The sequence below is a fragment of the Drosophila grimshawi genome, unplaced genomic scaffold, assembly GCF_018153295.1.
Source record: "Drosophila grimshawi isolate 15287-2541.00 unplaced genomic scaffold, ASM1815329v1 contig_1367, whole genome shotgun sequence".
NCBI classification, from domain to species: domain Eukaryota; kingdom Metazoa; phylum Arthropoda; class Insecta; order Diptera; family Drosophilidae; genus Drosophila; species Drosophila grimshawi.
The window spans coordinates 8,467,515-8,487,415 of NW_025062889.1; the positions used below are offsets into that span (position 1 = coordinate 8,467,515).

Sequence of the window (19,901 nt, forward strand, 5' to 3'; positions counted from 1 at the left end):
CAGGAAAGTCGGCTAGCTGCAGTCAATAAACATTAGCGATAAAAAGCTTGAGCCGCACGCGCGTTTACTGTCGCGATAGATTTCCAACTGAGACTTTGAGATCTGAGACGCTCGAAACTTTGAGCTGTTGCCTGCTGTTAACGACTGCGACTGCGACTGCAGCAGCAGCAACAGCAGCATCAGCAGCAACAGCAGCAACAGCAGCCTCAGCAGCAGCAATTGCTGCTGCCACTTTTCGCTGAGCAAACAAAATGTTGCCAGAGAAATAAAGCAAAAAAAAAAAAAAACAGCCAACAATAAACAAGCCAGATCACATTCAAATGAAGGCCTGCTGCAAATGAAGATTTAGCTGAACAATTAGGCTTTGTGAACTGGGATACTCAATTGCAATAATAACAAGCTGACAAGCAATGTTTAACGCGCAAGGACCCAGCCTTGAAATCCTTAATTGTCATATATATATATACGTATATGCAACAAAATTGATGTTTATTGTTTTCACAAACTGTCTCGCAGTCATTAAAAACACAAAACAAAACAAATAACAACATAAAATAAAAGCGCCAACAATGAACACAATTACAAGTCAAAGTCATCGAGTGAAGCAGCCAGCAGCCAGCAGCTACTCTAAATGTTTGTGTGGGTGCCGCTTGCCCCGTTGCATCCTAAACGAAACATTTATATAGCTGACAGACGCACTGACAAAATACTTGAACCTGACATTCAGAAAATATTGCGCACACTTCATGCACACACACACACACAAACACACAGATACAACACACACAGATACAACACACACAGATACACTCGCTTGCATTAAGTGTGAGCACTCCAAGTCCAAGTCGATGCCAAATCGATGCCGATGGTCGCCAATTGAAATAAATAAGAATGCTGCAACAGAATAAACTTAACTAAAAGATACTTTTTTTTTTGAGATACCTTTAAAATGCATGAAAAATTTGTATCCGTTTTTGAATAGATTTCAAAAATTACAGAGATGTTTTCATTTTAAAATAAAGTTAATAAAAATCACATATTTTTATTTATTTCTTTAAATAATTATAGCAAGTTGCCTGTTCAAACTCTGTCTCTACCTATCTCTCACTCCCAATCTCCCTCTCTCTCTCTCTCTCTCTCTCTCTTTACATGCTTATCTCATAATTCCTTCCTTTAAAAGCTAAAAGTATCTGCAGCAATTATGTATTAATATAGGGTATTCGACTGCATATGATATGCAAAATGACTATTTGAGTATTTGATGCGTTTTAAATTGAAGTCAATTTTTGTGAAAAATTTGCATTTTATGTGAGAACAGAAATTCGCATAAATATAAAAAAATATTCGCACATAAACATGCATAGCCGAATGGCAATCAATAAAACGGCTACTGTCAATTGAATTATTGATTTCGGAATTGAAGCGGAGAAAAAAATCATGTGGCCCAGTTGTCAAGCGGAATTCGAAATGAATAATAATTAAATGTGCTTAGTGTGTTTACCCATTGCATGACACTTAAGATAACACAAACATTGACACTTATCTAGGCATTAGCATTACGGATTTCATCTGGTTTTTTCATTTTTTTGAAATAATCAGTTTTGCATATATTTAGAAATTCAGAAAGCTCAATTGTCACATAATTTGGGTCCTTTGCCGATGCAGGATGCGTAGGCCATCAGATGGGGAATCGTGCTCTGTTGCATAACACCAGAGAATAGATGACTCTGTGGTCCAGTGGCAAAGATGCCAACATCATCGCCAGAATGTACGCCAATCGTTCCAGTGATATAACTTGGGTAGATGAATGCTAATTAAACAAAAAAGAAACAATGAATGAATTATAGATAAAATGTTTTTTTTTAGAAGCATAAGTCTTTCATATACTTACAGGGATCATCGATTTTGTCTTCCAGATTCTCGCGCTTGCCATTCTCGTCCAGATACGGGTTGGTGCCAACTGCATAGTTCAAGGTGGCATATTTGACACCATTGACATCGGTGTCGTGGTTATTGAGGCCCAAAATATTGGTACCGCGACCCGGATAGCCAGAAATGGATAGGGGATGTGCATGATCGGAGGTGACCACAATCAGAGTCTCATCGGAATTGGTCATTCCGACTGCGGCCTCAACAGCCTTGGATAGCTCATGCACCTCATCGAGTCCCATTTGGGGTACATTGAAGTGATTGCCATAATCGATAAGGCCACCCTCGATAAACAGGAAATAGCCCTCGTCTTTCTGGCTAACCACCTCAATGGCCTTCTTGGTCAACTCCTCCAAAGTGGGCTTCGTGGCGGCATCGGCCATTTTATGGAAGTCCATCACACCAGAGTTGAAGAGACCAATCAATCTTGGTATACGCTTGGCATCTACACTCAGCAGCTGGGCACGATTGTAGGCTAGAGCTCCCTCCGGATGCAAGGATTGCCATTTGGAGAGCAGATTCACACCATCCGAACGCTCGCCCGGATTTCCAAACATATCATTAACGGATTTGGGCAAAAACTTGCCCATTCCGCCGCCGAGCATCACATCAAAATTCTTGCCCGGCGCCTGGGTAATCAGTTGTGTGGCAATATCCATACAGGTAGCCGGATCATTCTGACCCTCGCCATAGGTGACAATATCCGTGTCGCTCTCAAAGAACCGATTTGTGGCGTGTGCATACGCACCCGATGGACTGGCATGGGTCAAAGTAGTCGTTGTCACAATGCCCGTGGCCTTGCCCGCCGCCTGCGCCCAGGTGGCAATGGAGCTGACCTGATTGGCGGGATCCATGCTGCCGCTGCAGTTGTTAAAGTTCACATTGGCAGTGACACCCAACGCAACAATATTGGTCTTAACGCCACACAAATACGCCGTGGCTGTACACGCTGAATCCGGCACTTGGGCATTGCTGCAATAAGTCTGTTGAAATGGAATTGATTTATTCTATTAGGTAAACATTTGCGAGGTAAAACGTTAAAGAGAATTGAGAATTTACTGGCCAAAATGTATTTGGCTTGATGTCCGAAGAAGACATAACGATTAGAAGATTATGTAGACTATTGCGAAGGCCTACTTAAGCCATAAGTATAATTTGTAGACAAGCTCACCTTGCTCAGACCCGTGTAGGGGAATTTCTCGAAGCTCAGCTCATCCTCCTCGCCCGTGTTGCCCTTGAGTTGGCCCTTCAGTATTCTGGCAGCTGCCACTGTTGTCAGTGACATACCATCTCCCAGGAACATTATCACATTCTTCGCCTTCCGCTTATCGACCTGGGGCTGAGCCAAACGCTTGGCTATCTCCTCGTTGGCCAAGTTATACCAGAACTGTGCATCCTTCTCCTTGGGTGGCGTATACTTATTCTTGGCCATTGCATTGGGATCCAAGAGGTTAATTCTGGCTCCTGCCGCATTTGAGATGCCAACCAGCTGGTTCTGGTCATGAATTTCTTTCACTGCAAGCAGTTGATGCAAGTCATCACCAGTGAGCAGACTAAGACCTCAAAACTAGGTTTACTTACTGTCGAAGGCTGCCGACCATGTTGTGGCAATGAGTGCGCTAAGCAGCACCAGACTTAAGTACAGTTTCGTCATTTTCAGTGAGTTTTGTCCCGTTGACTTGATGGCCGACTGTCATTTTCTCGGTGTAGTTCAACGTATTTATACTTTGTATTAAATGCGTTGACTGGTGTCTAATCTAAATTGCTAGATTACCATCATTTAGCCAGCATCATTTCGTTTATCTCATAAACCTACTGGCTTTTCGGCACATGTCACTTTATTATCACTTACTTTCAAGCTGATATGACTTAGGTATTCTTATATTTGACCAATGAATGCCAAAATTGGCAGACATATGTTGAACGCCGTGATAAGATAAGATCAATGTATGTATAGACCTTTCATAAAATGTACAAACGATTAAAAGCATGTGAGGATAATCCAAATGAGATAATAAAGTCCCAAAATAATAATTGAGGTAGAAGAAGAATCTCCAGAGCACCTCTTCTGTTCATGGCCGACACGTGCTGCGAAAATATTTAGCCAATTAGGACTTAGCCAATTTAGAACTCATGTGAATTTTGGATATTTAGCAATGCATCCGGTTGAACTCATCACTGATATTGTAATTCCACTCAGTGTCAGGAAAATAAACTGCAATCCGAATACGATAATACAACGGGAAATTCTGAGCTTGGTGAGTCGATTTTATTGTCCGACAACACTCTAAACTAACCCAAGCTAAGCTGAAATACAAGTGTAAAATTCATTAAGTTCCTTACTCGAAAAATAATAGCATGCTCTTGGGCAGAATTTTTAATTTTTAAATTTAAAAATCGCTGTTGGCGCCATGCATCGATAATTTACTTTAAGTCGATAGCTCTTCGACATATTTAGCATCCCGGTAGGAAATACAAGTACATTTTTTAACAAATATGTTAAGTCAGCTGAGGTGAGTTACCAGATAATTGAAATGTGACCATATCTAAAAAGAAAACAATCTTTTTTTTAAAGAACCTTTATTTGTATAATTTCATACAAATTCGCCTATATTAATTGGTTGCAAACGACCGATTTAATGATGGATGTTAATAACATTTTAACGACATGTTAAGTTAACAGACGAACGAACAGTGTCGATGACAAATTAATAAGAGGAAGAGACACTTTTCATTTACGAAACACATAAAGCAGGAAAAGTAAATCGTAAATATGTCGTTCGTTTTGAACAACGCAATTCGTCGTCAAATTGGCACAACTGCCGCCAGGAATATGTCCGGCACCGCCGCCGTGGCTGGAGAACATTCAGGTAACTTTACCCACAGCCGATAATATCCTCATAGTTAGGTTAAGGTTATGTAATTGTGGTTTTCTGTTGAAAACCGCTTAAGGACAAAAGTTATAATTGGAGAACTTTTGCAGGTGGCTACAAGGTCTGGAAGCGTCTGTCGTTCTTCGTCGCCGTGCCAGCTGTCGGTCTGTGCATGCTAAATGCATACCTGAAGCATCAGGAGGAGCACGGCCATCCTCGCCAGGAGTTCGTCAAGTATGAGTATCTGCGCCGTCGCGAGAAGCGTTTCCCCTGGGGTGAGGGCAACAAGAGCCTGTTCCACAACCCCCACGTCAACCCCCTGCCCGATGGCTACGAGCACTAAGCGGCCAATCCCCCATTCGTTGTAAAGGTGTTGCTGTTGTTGCTTATCCACTCGATGTATTTAACAAATTGTAGGCTGAAATTAATGCGAAAATACACACAAACAAAGAAAAACAAGCATTATGCAGATTTAAACTAAATAAAGAGCGATGAAACATTCTACTAATCGATGGGTAAGATTCCACAGAGCTGGTAGCCTAAAATTGCATATAGACAATCAAATAAGTACATTTTAAGTGCATATATTTATTAGCAAAATAATTATAGTTTTATGTTAATAATGGTCAGATTCAAGTGTCGATGAAGCGGCTTCAGAACGTCAGATGAGGTGCCTCAGCTCAGCAATGTCATCTTGGTTACAATTTCCATTTTATTTTGGGGTTTTAGACTTGGAGCTGGAAACCTTTACATTACGATGCTTGCTGGGCTGCCGACTCTGCTCCACAACAATCTTCTTAGTAGATCTTTTTGCAGAATCGTTGGGCTTCAAGGCTCTCTCCTTGCTGTCGTGGCGACGCGTCTGCCGCTTGCTTTCGGGTGAAACGGACGAGGCAGCGGGGAATTTGTGGACGCCTCGTGCTCTTTTTCGATTATCTGGCAAAATCTCCTGTGTCGGTTTAATTATCTTGGATCGGGACTCTCGTTTGGTCTTGTCATCTTGTGTCTGAGTAGTCTTTGCAATCGGATTCAGTTTGCGTATTTTTGTAGGAGTGGGAGACGGTGACGGCGATGGCGACATTTCAGCCAACAATTCCTCCATCAATTCGGACTCCTCCTCAACCTCCTCTTCTTTGTTGACGCCCTGCTCGTATTCGCTTTCATTCTGATACGGCACCATATCGACCACATGATCATCCTCGATGTGCTTCTGCAATTGGGCGGAGCTCAGGAAGATGAAATCACAGAACTCGCAGGCATGTCGCTCGCTCTCCTTGTGAGCCTGCATGTGCGTCTCCAGGCTATCCGCGTCAGCAATGGTCGCCTTGCACAGCGGACAAATCAGCGAGACACTCGCGTGTATCGAGGAATGATCCACCAGGCTGTCATAAGACTGATGCGTATCCTTGCAGATGCTGCAGGTGAACGAAGCAGCCGCTGCCTGTTTGTGCATGCGCACATGCCGCGACAGATGATGCGACAACAGATACGATTTGGAACAGTATTTGCATGGATAGACACGCTTCCCAGCATGGGCAACCAGATGGCGTGCCAATTTGCTAGCGGTCACAAAGCTGCGACTGCAGTACTGACACGAAAACGGCAGATTGGTACTGTGGATAACCTATGTATAAATGGAAAGAGTGGCAATTAGATAATAATGATGATAAGCACATATCGTTGAGGACTCACCTCGTGCCGCTCCAGGCCCTGCTTGAAGGCAAACGCCTTTTGGCAGACGCCGCATTGGAAGGGTCTCTTTTTGGTGTGGCGCTCCGCATGCTTCTCCATCTCCTCGCGCGAAATGAACTGCTTCTCGCAGTACAGGCAAATGAACTTGGGCACATCCGTGTGGATGCGTTCGTGCCGATGCAGCAGCGCCCGGCGGGTGAAGGTCTTCTCACAGACGCTGCACTTGTACGGACGCTCGCCGGTGTGGATAATATTGTGCTTCTGCAGATCGTACTTGGAGAAAAAGGCCTTCTCGCACTCCTGGCACTGAAAACTGCGCGTTCGTGTGTGGTTCACCATGTGTATGTCGAGCAACTGCATCAATGGAAAAGAGCGATCGCAATCTGGACACGAGAAGACATTTGTCGCAACCGGTGCAGCATTTTTAATTGGATCCGAGGACGCATCGATGTCATCGGTTTGGAGTATTTCAGTAACGAGCGCCACATTGCCATCCTCGTAGTGCTTGATCTGGGGTTTGGCCAACCGTGGCTCCACGGACGTAGTGGCACCCTTGTTGAGTAGTCGCATCGACGATTTGTTGAGAACTTTGGGTTTGCCTGACGAAATTGTCGTTGTTGGCACCGTTGAAATATCCGCAGTTTCTTCCAATTCGCTAGACATGTCCGCTAACAGATTGTGCACATCATCCATGGACAGCTCCTCATTGTTCTCCACCTTAATCTGATACGATGACTTCGATTGTGATCGCTTCTGGGGAGATCCACGTGGCGGAATTGGTGGCTCTGCCGTGCTCACTGCTGCCGAATTGAGTAGCTTCTTGGTGAGGAGGTTAGTTTCCAGCACCTGCACACTCTCGATCTGCACATTGTTGCTCTTTGCCAACGAGTTGAGCAGTTTCTTTGGCTGTGCCTCGGGCTCCTTGTAGACAGCTATCTGTTGTGGTTTGGATACCAACGGTGCCCGAGGCTTTTCCAATGGATTTGGCCATTTGCCGGTGAGCGGATATTGACGCAGCAACGTCTCCGCATTTTTGCACATCTGCTTGAACCGGTAGCAGTGCTCGAAGAGCAGCCGACAATCCAAACAAATAAAACTGGGCAGTCCATCATTGCTTTGCACCTGTAAATTCCAAATAACAATAACAACAGTAAATATATATATATTTTTAACGTTTATGTGTGAATGCTATAAACTCAGATGGCAGAACTGCGCATGCGTTCTGTTATAATCACAGTGTGGCAACGCTATGTGCATTCATTTGGCGGCAAGCGGTGCACAACTAGAAATATAATCGGGCAGTTTGTTTTCGTGAGCGTCGCTGCATACTCCACTCCGATTCTTGTTGTTCACTTGGTTGTTTGTAATCAGTTGATTAGGCACGGTTAACCATAAAAGGACGCTCTAGCCGCATTTGGGCAAATGCAATTTGCTGCTTGTGCTGATGTGACTAAGAAAAACAGCTGAGCGGATAGTACAGCAAATTAGTTTAGTCAAAATACGCGCAAAAACACAATAGAGAAATTGAGGAAAGGGCGCAACAATTGCAGGCAGCGGGCAGTGAAACGAACAAAAGGCAGTCAGTCGGCAACAAGGAGAAACGCAAACAGAAACAAGAAAGAACAAGCAAAATGACGGACGAATGCATAATAAGAACCTTTAGCGCTGTCGGCAACGGCGGCGGCCACAACAACAATGCCGATACCATCGATGCAAAGGGAGAATCCAGCGTTGGCTCAACAGCAGCAGAAGAAGGGGGTGGTGCAGCCGTCGTCGCGATGTAAGTGCAAATAGCTACCAATCGCACTCTTCTCTCCTTATTTTTATCAACACTTTTTTGTTTTTGCGCGTTTGCCGATAATGCGGTATTCTTATGCCGCAACAATTAAAAGGGATTCACGTAATCCTAATATTTTATAAATTGTATTATATGTTGATATGTTGTTTCGATTATAAAAATATTAATGCTTAAGAGTTCGTTCTACACATTTTCCGAAAGATATTTCATAAGCTGCATATACGCATTAATTGAAAAGAAAGTTTTTCTAAGAAAATTGTTATCAACCTTTCTAATCAAACTTATATAAACTTAATTCATTTGTTAATAAGTCATAGTTAGACTAATTATTAATCATCAGTCACCTTATCATCATTTACTGCACTTCTTTTTGTCTTATCGATTAATATCATTTTGATTATTAGGAACGTTAATAAATATGTAGCTCGTATGCCCACGGAGCGTAACGCCAGGGAATATAATATGAATCACAAGAAGCGCGGAATAGCAGTGATCTTCAATCACAAATCGTTCGATATACCATCGCTGTCGGTGCGCAACGGAACGAATTTGGACTGTGAGGAGCTGCGCAAGGCTTTCGAGAATTTGGAATTTGAAGTGTCGGTGCATAATGATTGCAAATTCCGCGATATACTCAAGCATACGGAAAAGGCGTCGGAGATGGATCACAGCGACAACGATTGCATTGCAATTGCGATCTTATCGCATGGCGAACACGGCTACCTCTATGCCAGGGATGTGCAGTACAAACTGGACAACATTTGGCACTATTTCACAGCGCAAATATGTCCATCGCTCGCCGGCAAACCCAAATTGTTCTTCATACAAGCGTGTCAGGGCGATCGATTCGACGGCGGCATAATACTGGAAAAGTGCGTCACTGAAACGGATGGCGCATCCTCGATGAGCTACAGAATACCCGTACACGCCGACTTTCTATTCTCATATTCAACAATTCCAGGTGGGTATCATATTTTATATAAATATGCATAAAAAACTTTTGTCTATAACTCGATCGTATTTCAGGTCACTATTCGTGGCGCAACCCTGAACAGGGCTCGTGGTATATACAATCGCTCATCAAAGAACTGAATGCCAATGGCAAAAAGGATAATATTCTAGACTTGCTCACATTTGTCAGTCAGCGTGTTGCCATCGATTTTGAGTCGAACGTGCCAATGCGGCCAATTCAAGATCGCCAAAAGCAAATTCCGTGTCTGACGTCAATGCTAACACGTATTCTGCGCTTTAACGACAAACTACCAACGAAAAATTAGACCCTTAGAAGCTTTTTGCTACACCAAGATCACCTAACTTGCCTCCCACCTGGATTCTTTCCTGGATTAGTTTTTAAGTTTACCAATTAGTGCAAAACTGACATCGCCATTTGTTTTGGGTGACGACAGGACCCAAGATTCACCATTCACCTCTTCCATTGCCATTTGTCTTATATATAATACATACACCAATATATTTGTACATTAATAATCGACAAGCATATGCATAGATAAGATAAATCGTGAACAACACATATATATAAACAATAATAAATATATATATATTTGATATATACACACATAAATAAACGAAAATGAAGTGCAAATTGAAAAGAAATTGTGGAACATTCTAAATTTAACTGGCAACGGAGTCATCCGCATGCGATCTGGCAGCATTGCACCACTCTTTGTTTGTGTTTGTGTGCATTTCTTTGTACAGTTGTCGCCATATTGATAAATTATTTTTTTTCATTCGTGCAATTTTTGATAGCATTTAATGCGTTTGTTTGTATCTATGGCAGATCCTGTTGGAACGATTAGGCTGGTGGAAGTTAGGCGCGAAAAAGCGCGCCAAAACTGTTAGCGAAGACGCCAACGCTGCTATTCAGAAACCAACCAGCAATGACAAATATCTTAGCCAAGTTCATTATTCACGCTCATCTTTGTTGTAAATAGTTGTTATGACTTAGTTTAACTTAGAACCAAGCATCGACTTACCTCTATCGATGTTATGGCCATTATCTGCAGCGGCAGCGATGCCGTTGATTTAATGCGTGAGATTTCCGTGTAAATTGAGGCAAGTTTGCTGTGCTGCACCAAACAGAAGCGACAGATTTCCTTTTTGCGCAATTCAGATTCGCGCACAACGCCAATGTCGGCCATTATGTTGATTTTGATTGTTTGATTGATTTTGTAGCGAATAACTCAAGACTAACGCGCCCAACGCTACAATTTTGCGTTTGACAAACTGACAAGAAGACAGTAATCAGAAATGCTTTGCGTCAATACACGAACCTCGCACAGAGATGCCACACTTTAGCAAAGGGTCATTGGCGTTGCCAGAATGCATAAGCATAAGTGCATAAATGTACTAAATATGGTATACAAATTTGAATAGATAACCAGCAAACATATTGCAAGTAAATATAATTTAATTTTAAAATAGCTATAGGGCGACTCGTATTTATATATACCTATATCTGATGTGTATCATAGCGAACGACTCTCTGCAGTTTTTTTCTTGCCTAGACTGTTAATTACCCAATGTTTGATAATTTATTTAGCCGAAGTTCTACAAAAACAAATCAGAATGCAGTTTTATGTGTAAAAAACGTAACAATCATTAAAAACCGCCCTAAATGCATCGGCGCAGGTAGAAAACATTTCAATTCAGGTAGACGCATTGCACCTACTTACACATACATACATATATAAACTGTGCTGACTGTGACTAGTATTTATTGTTCTCAGTCAGAGGAGCAAAGCACTGACCTTTCTGCAGACCATTTTGCTCAGATAGCTATAATTTTTCCATTTAGTATTATGATTGAACTGTCGTAGTAGGAACAAGAGTATTTGGGAATATATTTTATTTTATTATGTATGCATTTGCATCAGTCCAGTAGATCGACATCTCTGAGCCGGGCTTGCGTCTGCTCGCCAATGTCAAAGATCACATGCTGTTGCAGCAGTTCACGTGGCTCATATTTAAGCGACTCCTCGTAGGCATATTGTATACTCGTATCGAAGAGCATCAGTTTGCACTTGGCCAGTGCGAGGATGCAGTTGCGCAGGCGTGCAATAATCTCACGTTCGTTGCGTGGCACAACCTCGCTCAGATTCTGTGCGAAGCCACCTTCGCCGCCCTCCTGCTCATCGCTCTTTGTGGGCGAGATCCAGATATAGCCATTGTTGCCCAGGATAACGGACGCACCGCACGCCAGATTGTGAAAATGCATCTTGCGGCGTTTGACTAGCGCCGGAAAGACCTTAACCAGTATGCCCTGCGACAGTTTGCCATACTTTAAACTGCGGGTGTACAGCGACAATGTGCTCTCTTCAAAGACGTTCTGCAAAAAGAAGTGAATATCTATCAATGACCAGTTGGAACTTAAGCAATTACTGCTGCGTACCTGTACTTCGGCGGAGATCAGATCTCCTTCGTCCAGATAGCGTCTCATCATTTGTTCATCCTCCGCGGAGCGTCGTCTCAGCTCACCGCCTGGCAGATTAACGGATGAGAGGAGCAGCACTGAATCCAGACGCGAATTTGTGTCAACTCGCCAGCGTTTCTGTCCCACTTCCAGGACACGTGCCACGACCACATCGCCGATCTCGCCAACATATCGACTCTTGAGTGGTCGCACCGATATCAGTTTATTCACCTTCTGTATCACGCCGGCCACCGACGCTTTTATGTCCTCATCCTCCACAAAGGTGCCGTGACCCCGCATGAAGCCCGCTTCCGGCATTAGCACCTCGCCTGGTGTATAAATGCGCGGCAGCTGCTCCTGATTCTCAGCGAGGGCATTCCAGTCAACGCGATCTATCGCCAGATCCATCATCACATTTGTTGTCATCTTTCCCAGAGCGGTAAATCTTCCTCTTCGGCTCCAATGTGTTCGCTCTTCTTCTTCTTCTGCTCCCAATGTGTGCTCTTTTTCTCACTGTTAGTTAACATTATACGGAATGTTATTAACAGCTAGCCAGAAATAATAATCGTTTCTCGTTTGTTTTATTTTTGTATTTGGTTTGCAGAACATAGTTGCGGTATGGTATTTCAATGCAATTGGCACAAATTTATTATTTGTTATTCCTTAAATCGCGTGATAAAATTTTAAATCAACTGGCGCCAAAACATATATGAGCCATAACAGAAACAGCTGTTCAGCTGCTAAATAACTTTATTCGCATATCGATAGGTTGATATCGATAGTTGGTGCAATTCGTGCAGCTGTTTACCGATTAGTTTGTCATCCAGCAGCTGCTTGGGTATAAAAAAATATACGCAATGGATCAGCCAGACGATCATTTTCGTTATATACATAGCTCTTCGCTGCACGAACGTGTTCAAATCAAAGTGTAAGTGGGTGCTCTTTGCAAAAGAATTATACTAAATGTTGTTTTGCTTGCAGCGGCACACTTGAAGGCAAAAAACGCCAGCCAGATTATGAGAAACTGCTCGACGATCCAATATTGCGTTTTTCAGGCCTCTATTCGGAGGAGTATCCATCCTTTCAGGTGCGTCTGCAGGTCTACAACGATGGACGACCCTATTGCCTGCCCGTTCACAATTCATACAAGGCCTTTGGCAAACGCTGGAGCTGGAACGAGTGGGTGACATTGCCATTGCTCTTTTCCGATTTGCCACGGGGCGCAATGCTGGTGCTAACCATCTTGGACTGCTCCGGTGCTGGCCAAACAACGGTCATTGGCGGCACTGCAATCTCAATGTTTGGCAAAGATGGCATGTTCCGTCAAGGCATGTACGACTTGCGCGTCTGGCTGGGCGTTGAGGGCGATGGTAGTTATCCGAGCAAAACCCCAGGCAAAGGCAAAGAGTCCTCAAAATCGCAGATGCAGCGCCTCGGAAAATTGGCCAAAAAGCATCGCAATGGTCAGGTGCAAAAGGTGGACTGGCTGGATCGTTTGACATTCCGTGAAATCGAGGTGATTAATGAGCGTGAGAAACGGATGTCGGATTACATGTTTCTCATGATTGAGTTTCCCACCATCATCGTTGATGATATGTATAACGTGAGTACTCCAACGGAGCGAGTTATTTTGGAGCTGATTTGATAACACTTTCCCACATTCTACAGTATTCAGTTGTGTATTTTGAGCCAGAAGTGGATAACAAGTATAAATTGCCACCCAAACCCAAGCTGGTGCTAGTCCCCGACTCGGAGATTCAAATGGTGAGTCTACCTCAAGGCGAACATCAAAATATGGCATATTTATGTGTTGAACTTGCAGGAAAATCTTGTGGAGCGCAAACATCATCGCTTGGCACGTTCGGAACGCTCGGGCATCTCAGATCGGGACGCCAAACCAACGGCCATGTATGTATTAGCTTGGGAAAGCAAAAATTTAATTTAATTAAAGCCAATTATGATCTTCACAGCATACGGGATCAATTGAACAAGATTGTGTGCTATCCGCCCACCTATGTGCTAAGCAGCGAGGAGCAGGATTTGGTTTGGAAGTTCCGTTTCTATTTGTCATCGCATAAGAAGGCGCTGACCAAGTTCCTGAAGTGCATCAATTGGAAACTCAATGATGAGGTCACCCAGGCACTGTGGATGCTCGCCAATTGGGCGCCCATGGACGTGGAGGATGCACTGGAGTTACTTAGTCCAACATTTACGCATCCGGAGGTGCGCAAGTATGCGATAAGTCGTCTGGCCCAAGCACCCGACGAGGATCTGCTGCTCTATCTGCTCCAATTGGTGCAGGCGCTCAAGTACGAGGATCTCCGTAATATAATCCAGTTGCATAACATTATTGTGCCGGAACCGGAACGAGATGTGGTCCGCTCGCTGCTCGATGAGAATGACTCGCTGCTGGACCAAAGCAGCATATCCGATTTGAGCGCGACGAGCAGCACTCTACACGCCTCCGTTATACCTGCCAATCAACGAGCTGCCCTCGCGGCCAACAAGGTCGACAAATCCGCTATGGGCAGCAGTGTGAGCAGTGTGCCAGCAATTCGGGCCAGTCCGCCGTCAGCCCGAATGGATCGCACTGATGTGGGCGATGTGGCCAGCGCCGCTTCGCTGACCTCCCAATCGAATTCGATAACACCGCTGCTGGGCCAAGGTGTCGCCCTCAATCTGTGCACATTCCTCATACAGCGCGCCTGTAAGAATGCAACGCTGGCCAACTATTTGTACTGGTACCTGTCCATCGAGGTGGAGGATGTGGAATCTGTGCGTAAACAGGATCAGCGTGCACACGACATGTACACCATGGTGCTCTACATATTCCTCAAGGTGCTCGACAACGGTACGTAAATTCAATTTATAAACTGTTTAGTTCTTTTACTGACATTATTCCCTTTGTCACAGGCAACTTTCATTTGCGAGGCATTTCACATAATCTGCGGAAGCAGCAGTGCTTTATTGATGAGCTGGTCAAGCTGGTCAAACTGGTGGCCAAGGAGCCGGGCAATCGCAACAAGAAAACGGAAAAGTTTCAGAAGCTACTCGCTGAACAGCTCATGTTCAAGGTAAACTTTACCAACTTTGAGCCAATACCATTCCCTCTAGATCCGGAGATCTATATTACCAAAATAATACCACCGCGCACGTCTCTCTTCAAGAGTGCCCTCATGCCGGCCAAGTAAGTGGGATGACCCCATAAGGGATACACCTTAGATACCCATTAATCAAATGCCTGCTCTTATTTCACAGACTGACTTTTGTCACCTCGATTGCAAAGCATGAATATGTGGCAATATTCAAGCATGGCGATGATCTGCGTCAGGATCAGCTTATACTGCAAATGATAACGCTAATGGACAAGCTGCTGCGTCGAGAGAATCTCGATCTCAAGCTGACACCGTACAAGGTGTTGGCCACCAGTTCGAAGCATGGCTTTCTGCAGTACATCGACTCGTGCACCGTTGCCGAGGTCCTTGCTCGCGAAACCAACATACTTAATTTCTTTAAGCGTCACAATCCATGCGAGAACGGTCCGTACGGCATTGCCGCCGAGGTCATGGATACGTACATCAAAAGCTGTGCCGGCTACTGCGTCATCACATATCTGCTGGGTAAGCTCGAATCGAAGAATAGACATCCCTTATTAACTACTTTCTCACTGTTCTTTTTGGGCACAGGTGTGGGTGATCGTCATTTGGACAATCTGCTGCTGACGACCAATGGCAAGTTGTTCCACATTGACTTTGGCTACATACTGGGACGCGATCCGAAACCCATGCCGCCACCGATGAAGCTGAGCAAGGAAATGGTCGAAGCAATGGGCGGCGTGAGTTCCGATCATTATCACGAGTTCCGCAAGCAATGCTATACGGCGTATTTGCATTTACGTCGTCATGCCAATGTCATGCTGAATCTGTTCTCGCTAATGGTGGATGCCACCGTGCCGGATATTGCGCTCGAGCCGGACAAGGCGGTCAAGAAGGTTGAGGAGAACCTACAGCTGGGCCTCTCCGACGAGGAGGCGGTTCGGCACTTGCAGAGCCTCCTAGATATATCCATAACAGCAGTGATGCCAGCCCTTGTCGAGCAGATACATCGCATCACGCAATATTGGCGCAAATAGATTTTAAGTATATATCTTTTAATGATACTCAGTTCCCCTTTTTGCCTGTCCGATCGTCTAGAGCAGGAATGTAGACTTGTGTATAACGAATCTATGTCCGTATCTATCACGGCTTTAGAATTGGATCTCCTGGCAGAGTATTGGCCAGTCGGTGGGTGCCCACTGCAGTGTTTTACATATTTTATTTGTTGTTAGCTGTAAGCATATATTTTAGTCCAATCGCAGTAGGTAAGCCTATCTAGCCACATCCTAGTGTATTATTATAAATATAAATACCTATATTAAGTGACTTCTTCGATTTCCATGCAAAATGCACAAGCGCTCCAAGAAACCCGTGTGGCTGCTCTTCAAGTTGCTGGAGACTATACTGAGTTCGATATGCTGCTATGTGCACATTAAATGCTTTGAATCGGACGGAGTTCCGGATATCTTTATACTCTGTGCCACCTATGGAAGCGGCTGTGTCATCGGCATCCTCGGTATTCTGTGTTCGTTTTTCACCTTGAAGCTCAACCTGACAACTGAGGCGATAACCAGCGGCGTGTTGGGTTCGCTGCATCTGTTTACAGTCTATGCACACATGTATCTGGCGGAGCATGACAAGCTGTTGGCCTTCTTCAAGGATCACGAGAAGGACTCGTATGGCTTTCTATGCTGTTGCCAAACAAATGCCACGTTGTCTCTATATGCGGTGGCCGTTTACTACTTGCATTGCAACTTTGCATTGGACATGCTACTGACCCATTCACCCACAAAGGCCGATATTGTCAAGCATCCACTTAAATTGTACTTTATAAGCAAGGGTGTCGAGCATTATCTTCGCCGCTTTCGCTGGTTTCAATATCTCTCTGTTGGCGTTGTAATGGGATCCACCAAGCGGCAGTCATTTTTCGGATAATATTATTCGCAGCGAGAGAAGTACGATTTTAACTGCACTTTTTGAATTTTGGCGCTTTCGATAACAATTATATATGCAAATCAGCTGTAGGAGATGACAGCCCTGTCTGAGTGCGCGCCTAAATTTACAGCTGTTTTGAAACCTTTAGCAATGCTGTTGTTATTGTAAATCTTTTTGACTTTGGTGTGTGCAAAATATTTAGCATTTGGTCAATTTATAGGGGTTTTTTTTTTGGTGTTGCAGAAACTTTAATTACAAGAAGACTAAATGGCGGCAAGCGGTGCGGTAAGTGTGTGGATGTCTCCGTTTTGTTCAAGTGCATTTTCCTAGAAATTTCAGTCTGCAAACTTTTCTGATTTTCATAGTTCAATTTCAATGCGCGCTGGTTTTGCTGTACGCCAACTTTTCGAGTTTGAAATGTGCGCTTGTAGAAATGTGTCTGTGCTTAGTTAGTGGCAGGTACTCGTTTCAAAAGTTTCTGCTAAAAGTTAGCCGGGGCTACTAAAGTTTCAGGCACAGCTGCAGAGACCGCAAATTTCGCATACCGCCCCCACACACACACATATGCGTGTGTGTGTATGTGCGTGGGTGTGTAACTGTTGTTCAACTCCAACTCCTGGCAACTAACAAATTTGACGAACTCACTCGCACTTTTATTGCAAAATCTGTCGTACTCTCTTATGTTACAGCGCCACTCTCTTAGCTATGTACGAAGAGCGACGATTGCATTGCAATGCATAGCGAGGCATGAGTCAGCCGCAGTTTGCCTTTTGTTATTGTTGTGTCGCCGCTTGGTATGCAATCAGACCGCATATTTGCGCTCCCCGCTCGCTCTCACTCTCTCTCTCTCTCGCTCTACAAATGAGTTCAGCCAGCCGGCTGTGCCTGCAGGCAACCGCTCTCCCTCCTCGCCCTTGCACTCCTTATTCAAGCAGCACGTGTTCATTTTCGTGCAAAAAAAATGTTATGGTCAAGTATGTGTGTGTGTGATTTTTGAGTTGCGTGTGCAATGATTTGGTATGATGTTAATGTGTGTGTGTTTGTTTGTTTGACAACAATTTATTGTTAGGTGTTGTGAACACTGGCCGTGTGGGCGTCCCAACTACTCTCACTATTGATAAGAACAGTGTTGCAGTCGTCAAACGATGTGATCAGAGTTGTAAAAAGTGCAAGTTGTGCATATTTATTGTGACGTCAGCAATGTGTGTGTATGTGTGTGTGTGTGTGATCAGCAATGCTGCAATCAATGTTTTAATTATGAAACGCTGCTCATTCTTATATATGTATGTCTGTATGTGTGTATGTATGTAATTGGAAGCCTAGCTTCTGACTTCCTATTTACTGTATTTGCTGCAACAAACATTTGATTCGCTAGGCATGCATCATTGTTTAATTTGCATTTACTACCCGAGAAATGACTCGTTTGATGACGTTGTAAACGAAACTCCCAAACCGAAGGTTCCCATAGACGTCAACCCAAAAAAACGACAATAACAAGAAAAACTAAAACAGTCGACTGCTCAGTGTACGTGCCGCTTATGCAGCTCCATAGATTGCATAAGGGATGTGGAGGGGGGACGGGAAGGTGGCTAATCAGTTTACGCTGACGTTGTTCTGCGCTTCTTGCATGCCCATTCTCAGAGTCATACACACGACGTTATACTCGTGTTCGATTGTCGGTACATATCCAACTAATTCTACTTACACACACACACACATGCACATGGTACGTATGTGTGTGTGTGTGTGTGCACTTTTTGTTTGTTTGTCATTTCATGAGCTGATACTAACACGGGTGCTACTATTTCAGTTGCTTACTAAATAGATAGTGGCAGAGCGGGCTGACTAAGCGATCGACCCAGCGAGCGACTGTCGCGCCATATTAACCGTACTGTGTCAGCTCTACTGTGTGCCGCTCACACACACACACACACACGCAGACACATACGTTTTTTGCATATGCTCCAATGCAAGTAGAGAAACCGCTAGGCGCTCCAATTGCTACTAATACCCTGTACTTTATTCACATGGGGTAGTCTAGTGTGATTGTGAAACATGTTAGCCATGAAAAACCACTTTTTCCTTTATTAGAATCGACTCTGAGATTATTAATTAAAAATATATATTAACAAATCGTACATCTTTGTTCTATAAAAATCATTAAACTAAAAAGTGCTTTAAATACTTATTGCAAAATTAAATGAAGGTATTAAAAGATTCGATTAATTATTCGCTTATTACTTAATACGCTTGTGTTGTGTCTGAAGTAGTGCAGGGTATATTTTCGTTGAGCCTTCACGCTTTCTTTCTTATACGAGTACATATGTTAGTATAGTGTGTGTGTGTGTGTGTGTGTGGCGCTGGCGTTCACAACGTGATAAAAACTTTAAACATTGAATTGTGATACTTCGTCACTTGGTTGTAAATTGAAATAAGACCCACATGCCGCCTTCGGCTGCAGCGCCCCTCCGTCCCTTGCTGCTGCTGCTGCTGCTGCTGCACCGGACTCCGTCGCTGTCTTCGATTGGCGTTGCAACAGTGGAGCGTGAAACGAGAACTAAATAAAGCACACAACAAACGAAAATAAAAACACAAAATTCTATTGCAATTGTCAGCAACTTTTCTTCAAATGAAAGAAGCACAAAATAAAAATATAAAAAAAAAAACAATCAAAAACAAAAACAGAAAAATAAGTTAAAATAAATAACAAGAAATAAAAGGAGGAGGAGGAGGTGAAGGAGGCGAGAATAGCAAAAGCCGCAGCTTGGCTTTTGTTTATATACACTTTGCTTAGCCAAGTTTTCGGTTGCTTTTGCTTTTGCACTTTTGTTGTTTTTGTTCTGCTTGTTTTTGTTGTGCTTGTTTTTGGTTTTGTTTTTGCTTTAAATATGCAAGTGAATATTTATTATTTATGTATGTATGCGAATTACTCGGTGCCCCGATGTGCTTCCTCGCTCTCTATTTAGCACTCGGTATCAGAATCTCCGTTTCGGTCTCTGTGCTTCTTGTCTCTCGGAGTCGCGGGTGTCCGGGAGTCGGGGCCAGCCAGTTGTGGTGCAGTCAGTGCAGTTTGGTCCGCCTCTGGTTAGGTTGGTTGTCCTAGCGCGCAATTTTCTTTTAGTCTTAGCCACTTGGTAGTCCGCACGTGT

The 19,901-nt window shown here is 43.8% G+C and overlaps 7 protein-coding genes across 7 annotated transcripts; 4 read left to right on the plus strand and 3 right to left on the minus strand.

Moving 5' to 3' along the window:
- Positions 1 to 1,612: 1,612 nt before the first annotated feature.
- On the minus strand, positions 1,613 to 3,583 carry LOC6560991 (membrane-bound alkaline phosphatase). Its single transcript, XM_001986132.2, has 4 exons — positions 3,511 to 3,583; positions 3,101 to 3,444; positions 1,892 to 2,912; positions 1,613 to 1,810 (listed from the first exon to the last, which is right to left on the minus strand). The coding sequence occupies exons 1-4, from the start codon at positions 3,581 to 3,583 to the stop codon at positions 1,629 to 1,631; spliced, it is 1,620 nt and encodes a 539-aa protein (XP_001986168.1). The 3' UTR covers positions 1,613 to 1,628.
- Positions 3,584 to 4,627: 1,044 nt separating this feature from the next.
- On the plus strand, positions 4,628 to 5,306 carry LOC6560992 (cytochrome c oxidase subunit 6A, mitochondrial). The gene is made up of 2 exons (XM_001986133.3): positions 4,628 to 4,799; positions 4,913 to 5,306. The coding sequence occupies exons 1-2, from the start codon at positions 4,703 to 4,705 to the stop codon at positions 5,143 to 5,145; spliced, it is 330 nt and encodes a 109-aa protein (XP_001986169.1). The 5' UTR covers positions 4,628 to 4,702; the 3' UTR covers positions 5,146 to 5,306.
- Positions 5,307 to 5,370: 64 nt separating this feature from the next.
- Positions 5,371 to 10,579, minus strand: LOC6559903 (zinc finger protein 829). Its single transcript, XM_001986134.2, has 3 exons — positions 10,287 to 10,579; positions 6,495 to 7,616; positions 5,371 to 6,426 (listed from the first exon to the last, which is right to left on the minus strand). The coding sequence occupies exons 1-3, from the start codon at positions 10,449 to 10,451 to the stop codon at positions 5,515 to 5,517; spliced, it is 2,199 nt and encodes a 732-aa protein (XP_001986170.1). The 5' UTR covers positions 10,452 to 10,579; the 3' UTR covers positions 5,371 to 5,514.
- On the plus strand, positions 7,799 to 9,906 carry LOC6559904 (caspase-1). The gene is made up of 3 exons (XM_001986135.2): positions 7,799 to 8,274; positions 8,697 to 9,253; positions 9,319 to 9,906. Exons 1-3 carry the CDS (start codon positions 8,126 to 8,128, stop codon positions 9,567 to 9,569), a joined length of 957 nt encoding a protein of 318 aa, XP_001986171.1. The 5' UTR covers positions 7,799 to 8,125; the 3' UTR covers positions 9,570 to 9,906.
- Positions 10,580 to 11,143: 564 nt separating the features above from the next.
- On the minus strand, positions 11,144 to 12,217 carry LOC6560702 (exosome complex component RRP4). The gene is made up of 2 exons (XM_001986136.2): positions 11,702 to 12,217; positions 11,144 to 11,638 (listed from the first exon to the last, which is right to left on the minus strand). Exons 1-2 carry the CDS (start codon positions 12,146 to 12,148, stop codon positions 11,183 to 11,185), a joined length of 903 nt encoding a protein of 300 aa, XP_001986172.1. The 5' UTR covers positions 12,149 to 12,217; the 3' UTR covers positions 11,144 to 11,182.
- A 346-nt stretch (positions 12,218 to 12,563) lies between these two features.
- LOC6560703 (phosphatidylinositol 3-kinase catalytic subunit type 3) lies at positions 12,564 to 16,143 on the plus strand. Its single transcript, XM_001986137.3, has 8 exons — positions 12,564 to 12,650; positions 12,704 to 13,325; positions 13,391 to 13,486; positions 13,545 to 13,630; positions 13,693 to 14,573; positions 14,636 to 14,909; positions 14,981 to 15,342; positions 15,409 to 16,143. Exons 1-8 carry the CDS (start codon positions 12,580 to 12,582, stop codon positions 15,852 to 15,854), a joined length of 2,838 nt encoding a protein of 945 aa, XP_001986173.1. The 5' UTR covers positions 12,564 to 12,579; the 3' UTR covers positions 15,855 to 16,143.
- On the plus strand, positions 16,143 to 16,898 carry LOC6559580. The gene has a single exon (XM_001986138.2). The coding sequence runs from the start codon at positions 16,165 to 16,167 to the stop codon at positions 16,750 to 16,752; it is 588 nt and encodes a 195-aa protein (XP_001986174.1). The 5' UTR covers positions 16,143 to 16,164; the 3' UTR covers positions 16,753 to 16,898.
- Positions 16,899 to 19,901: the final 3,003 nt, after the last annotated feature.

Excerpts from the sequence above, each read along its gene's own strand:
- LOC6560702 (XM_001986136.2), bottom strand. The coding sequence starts at position 12,148 with ATGACAACAAATGTGATGATGGATCTGGCGATAGATCGCGTTGACTGG. Across the intron at positions 11,639-11,701 it reads TGATCTCCGCCGAAGTACAG|AACGTCTTTGAAGAGAGCAC; the intron begins GTACGCAGCAGT and ends TTCTTTTTGCAG.
- LOC6560703 (XM_001986137.3), top strand. The coding sequence starts at position 12,580 with ATGGATCAGCCAGACGATCATTTTCGTTATATACATAGCTCTTCGCTG. Across the intron at positions 13,326-13,390 it reads TCGTTGATGATATGTATAAC|TATTCAGTTGTGTATTTTGA; the intron begins GTGAGTACTCCA and ends CACATTCTACAG. Across the intron at positions 13,487-13,544 it reads CCGACTCGGAGATTCAAATG|GAAAATCTTGTGGAGCGCAA; the intron begins GTGAGTCTACCT and ends TTGAACTTGCAG.
- LOC6559903 (XM_001986134.2), bottom strand. The coding sequence starts at position 10,451 with ATGGCCGACATTGGCGTTGTGCGCGAATCTGAATTGCGCAAAAAGGAA. Across the intron at positions 7,617-10,286 it reads TGGCCATAACATCGATAGAG|GTGCAAAGCAATGATGGACT; the intron begins GTAAGTCGATGC and ends TGGAATTTACAG. Across the intron at positions 6,427-6,494 it reads AGGGCCTGGAGCGGCACGAG|GTTATCCACAGTACCAATCT; the intron begins GTGAGTCCTCAA and ends ATTTATACATAG.
- LOC6559580 (XM_001986138.2), top strand. The coding sequence starts at position 16,165 with ATGCACAAGCGCTCCAAGAAACCCGTGTGGCTGCTCTTCAAGTTGCTG.
- LOC6559904 (XM_001986135.2), top strand. The coding sequence starts at position 8,126 with ATGACGGACGAATGCATAATAAGAACCTTTAGCGCTGTCGGCAACGGC. Across the intron at positions 8,275-8,696 it reads GGTGCAGCCGTCGTCGCGAT|GAACGTTAATAAATATGTAG; the intron begins GTAAGTGCAAAT and ends TTTGATTATTAG. Across the intron at positions 9,254-9,318 it reads CTCATATTCAACAATTCCAG|GTCACTATTCGTGGCGCAAC; the intron begins GTGGGTATCATA and ends ATCGTATTTCAG.
- LOC6560992 (XM_001986133.3), top strand. The coding sequence starts at position 4,703 with ATGTCGTTCGTTTTGAACAACGCAATTCGTCGTCAAATTGGCACAACT. Across the intron at positions 4,800-4,912 it reads CGTGGCTGGAGAACATTCAG|GTGGCTACAAGGTCTGGAAG; the intron begins GTAACTTTACCC and ends GAACTTTTGCAG.
- LOC6560991 (XM_001986132.2), bottom strand. The coding sequence starts at position 3,583 with ATGACGAAACTGTACTTAAGTCTGGTGCTGCTTAGCGCACTCATTGCC. Across the intron at positions 2,913-3,100 it reads CCTACACGGGTCTGAGCAAG|ACTTATTGCAGCAATGCCCA; the intron begins GTGAGCTTGTCT and ends CCATTTCAACAG. Across the intron at positions 1,811-1,891 it reads AGACAAAATCGATGATCCCT|CATTCATCTACCCAAGTTAT; the intron begins GTAAGTATATGA and ends TTGTTTAATTAG.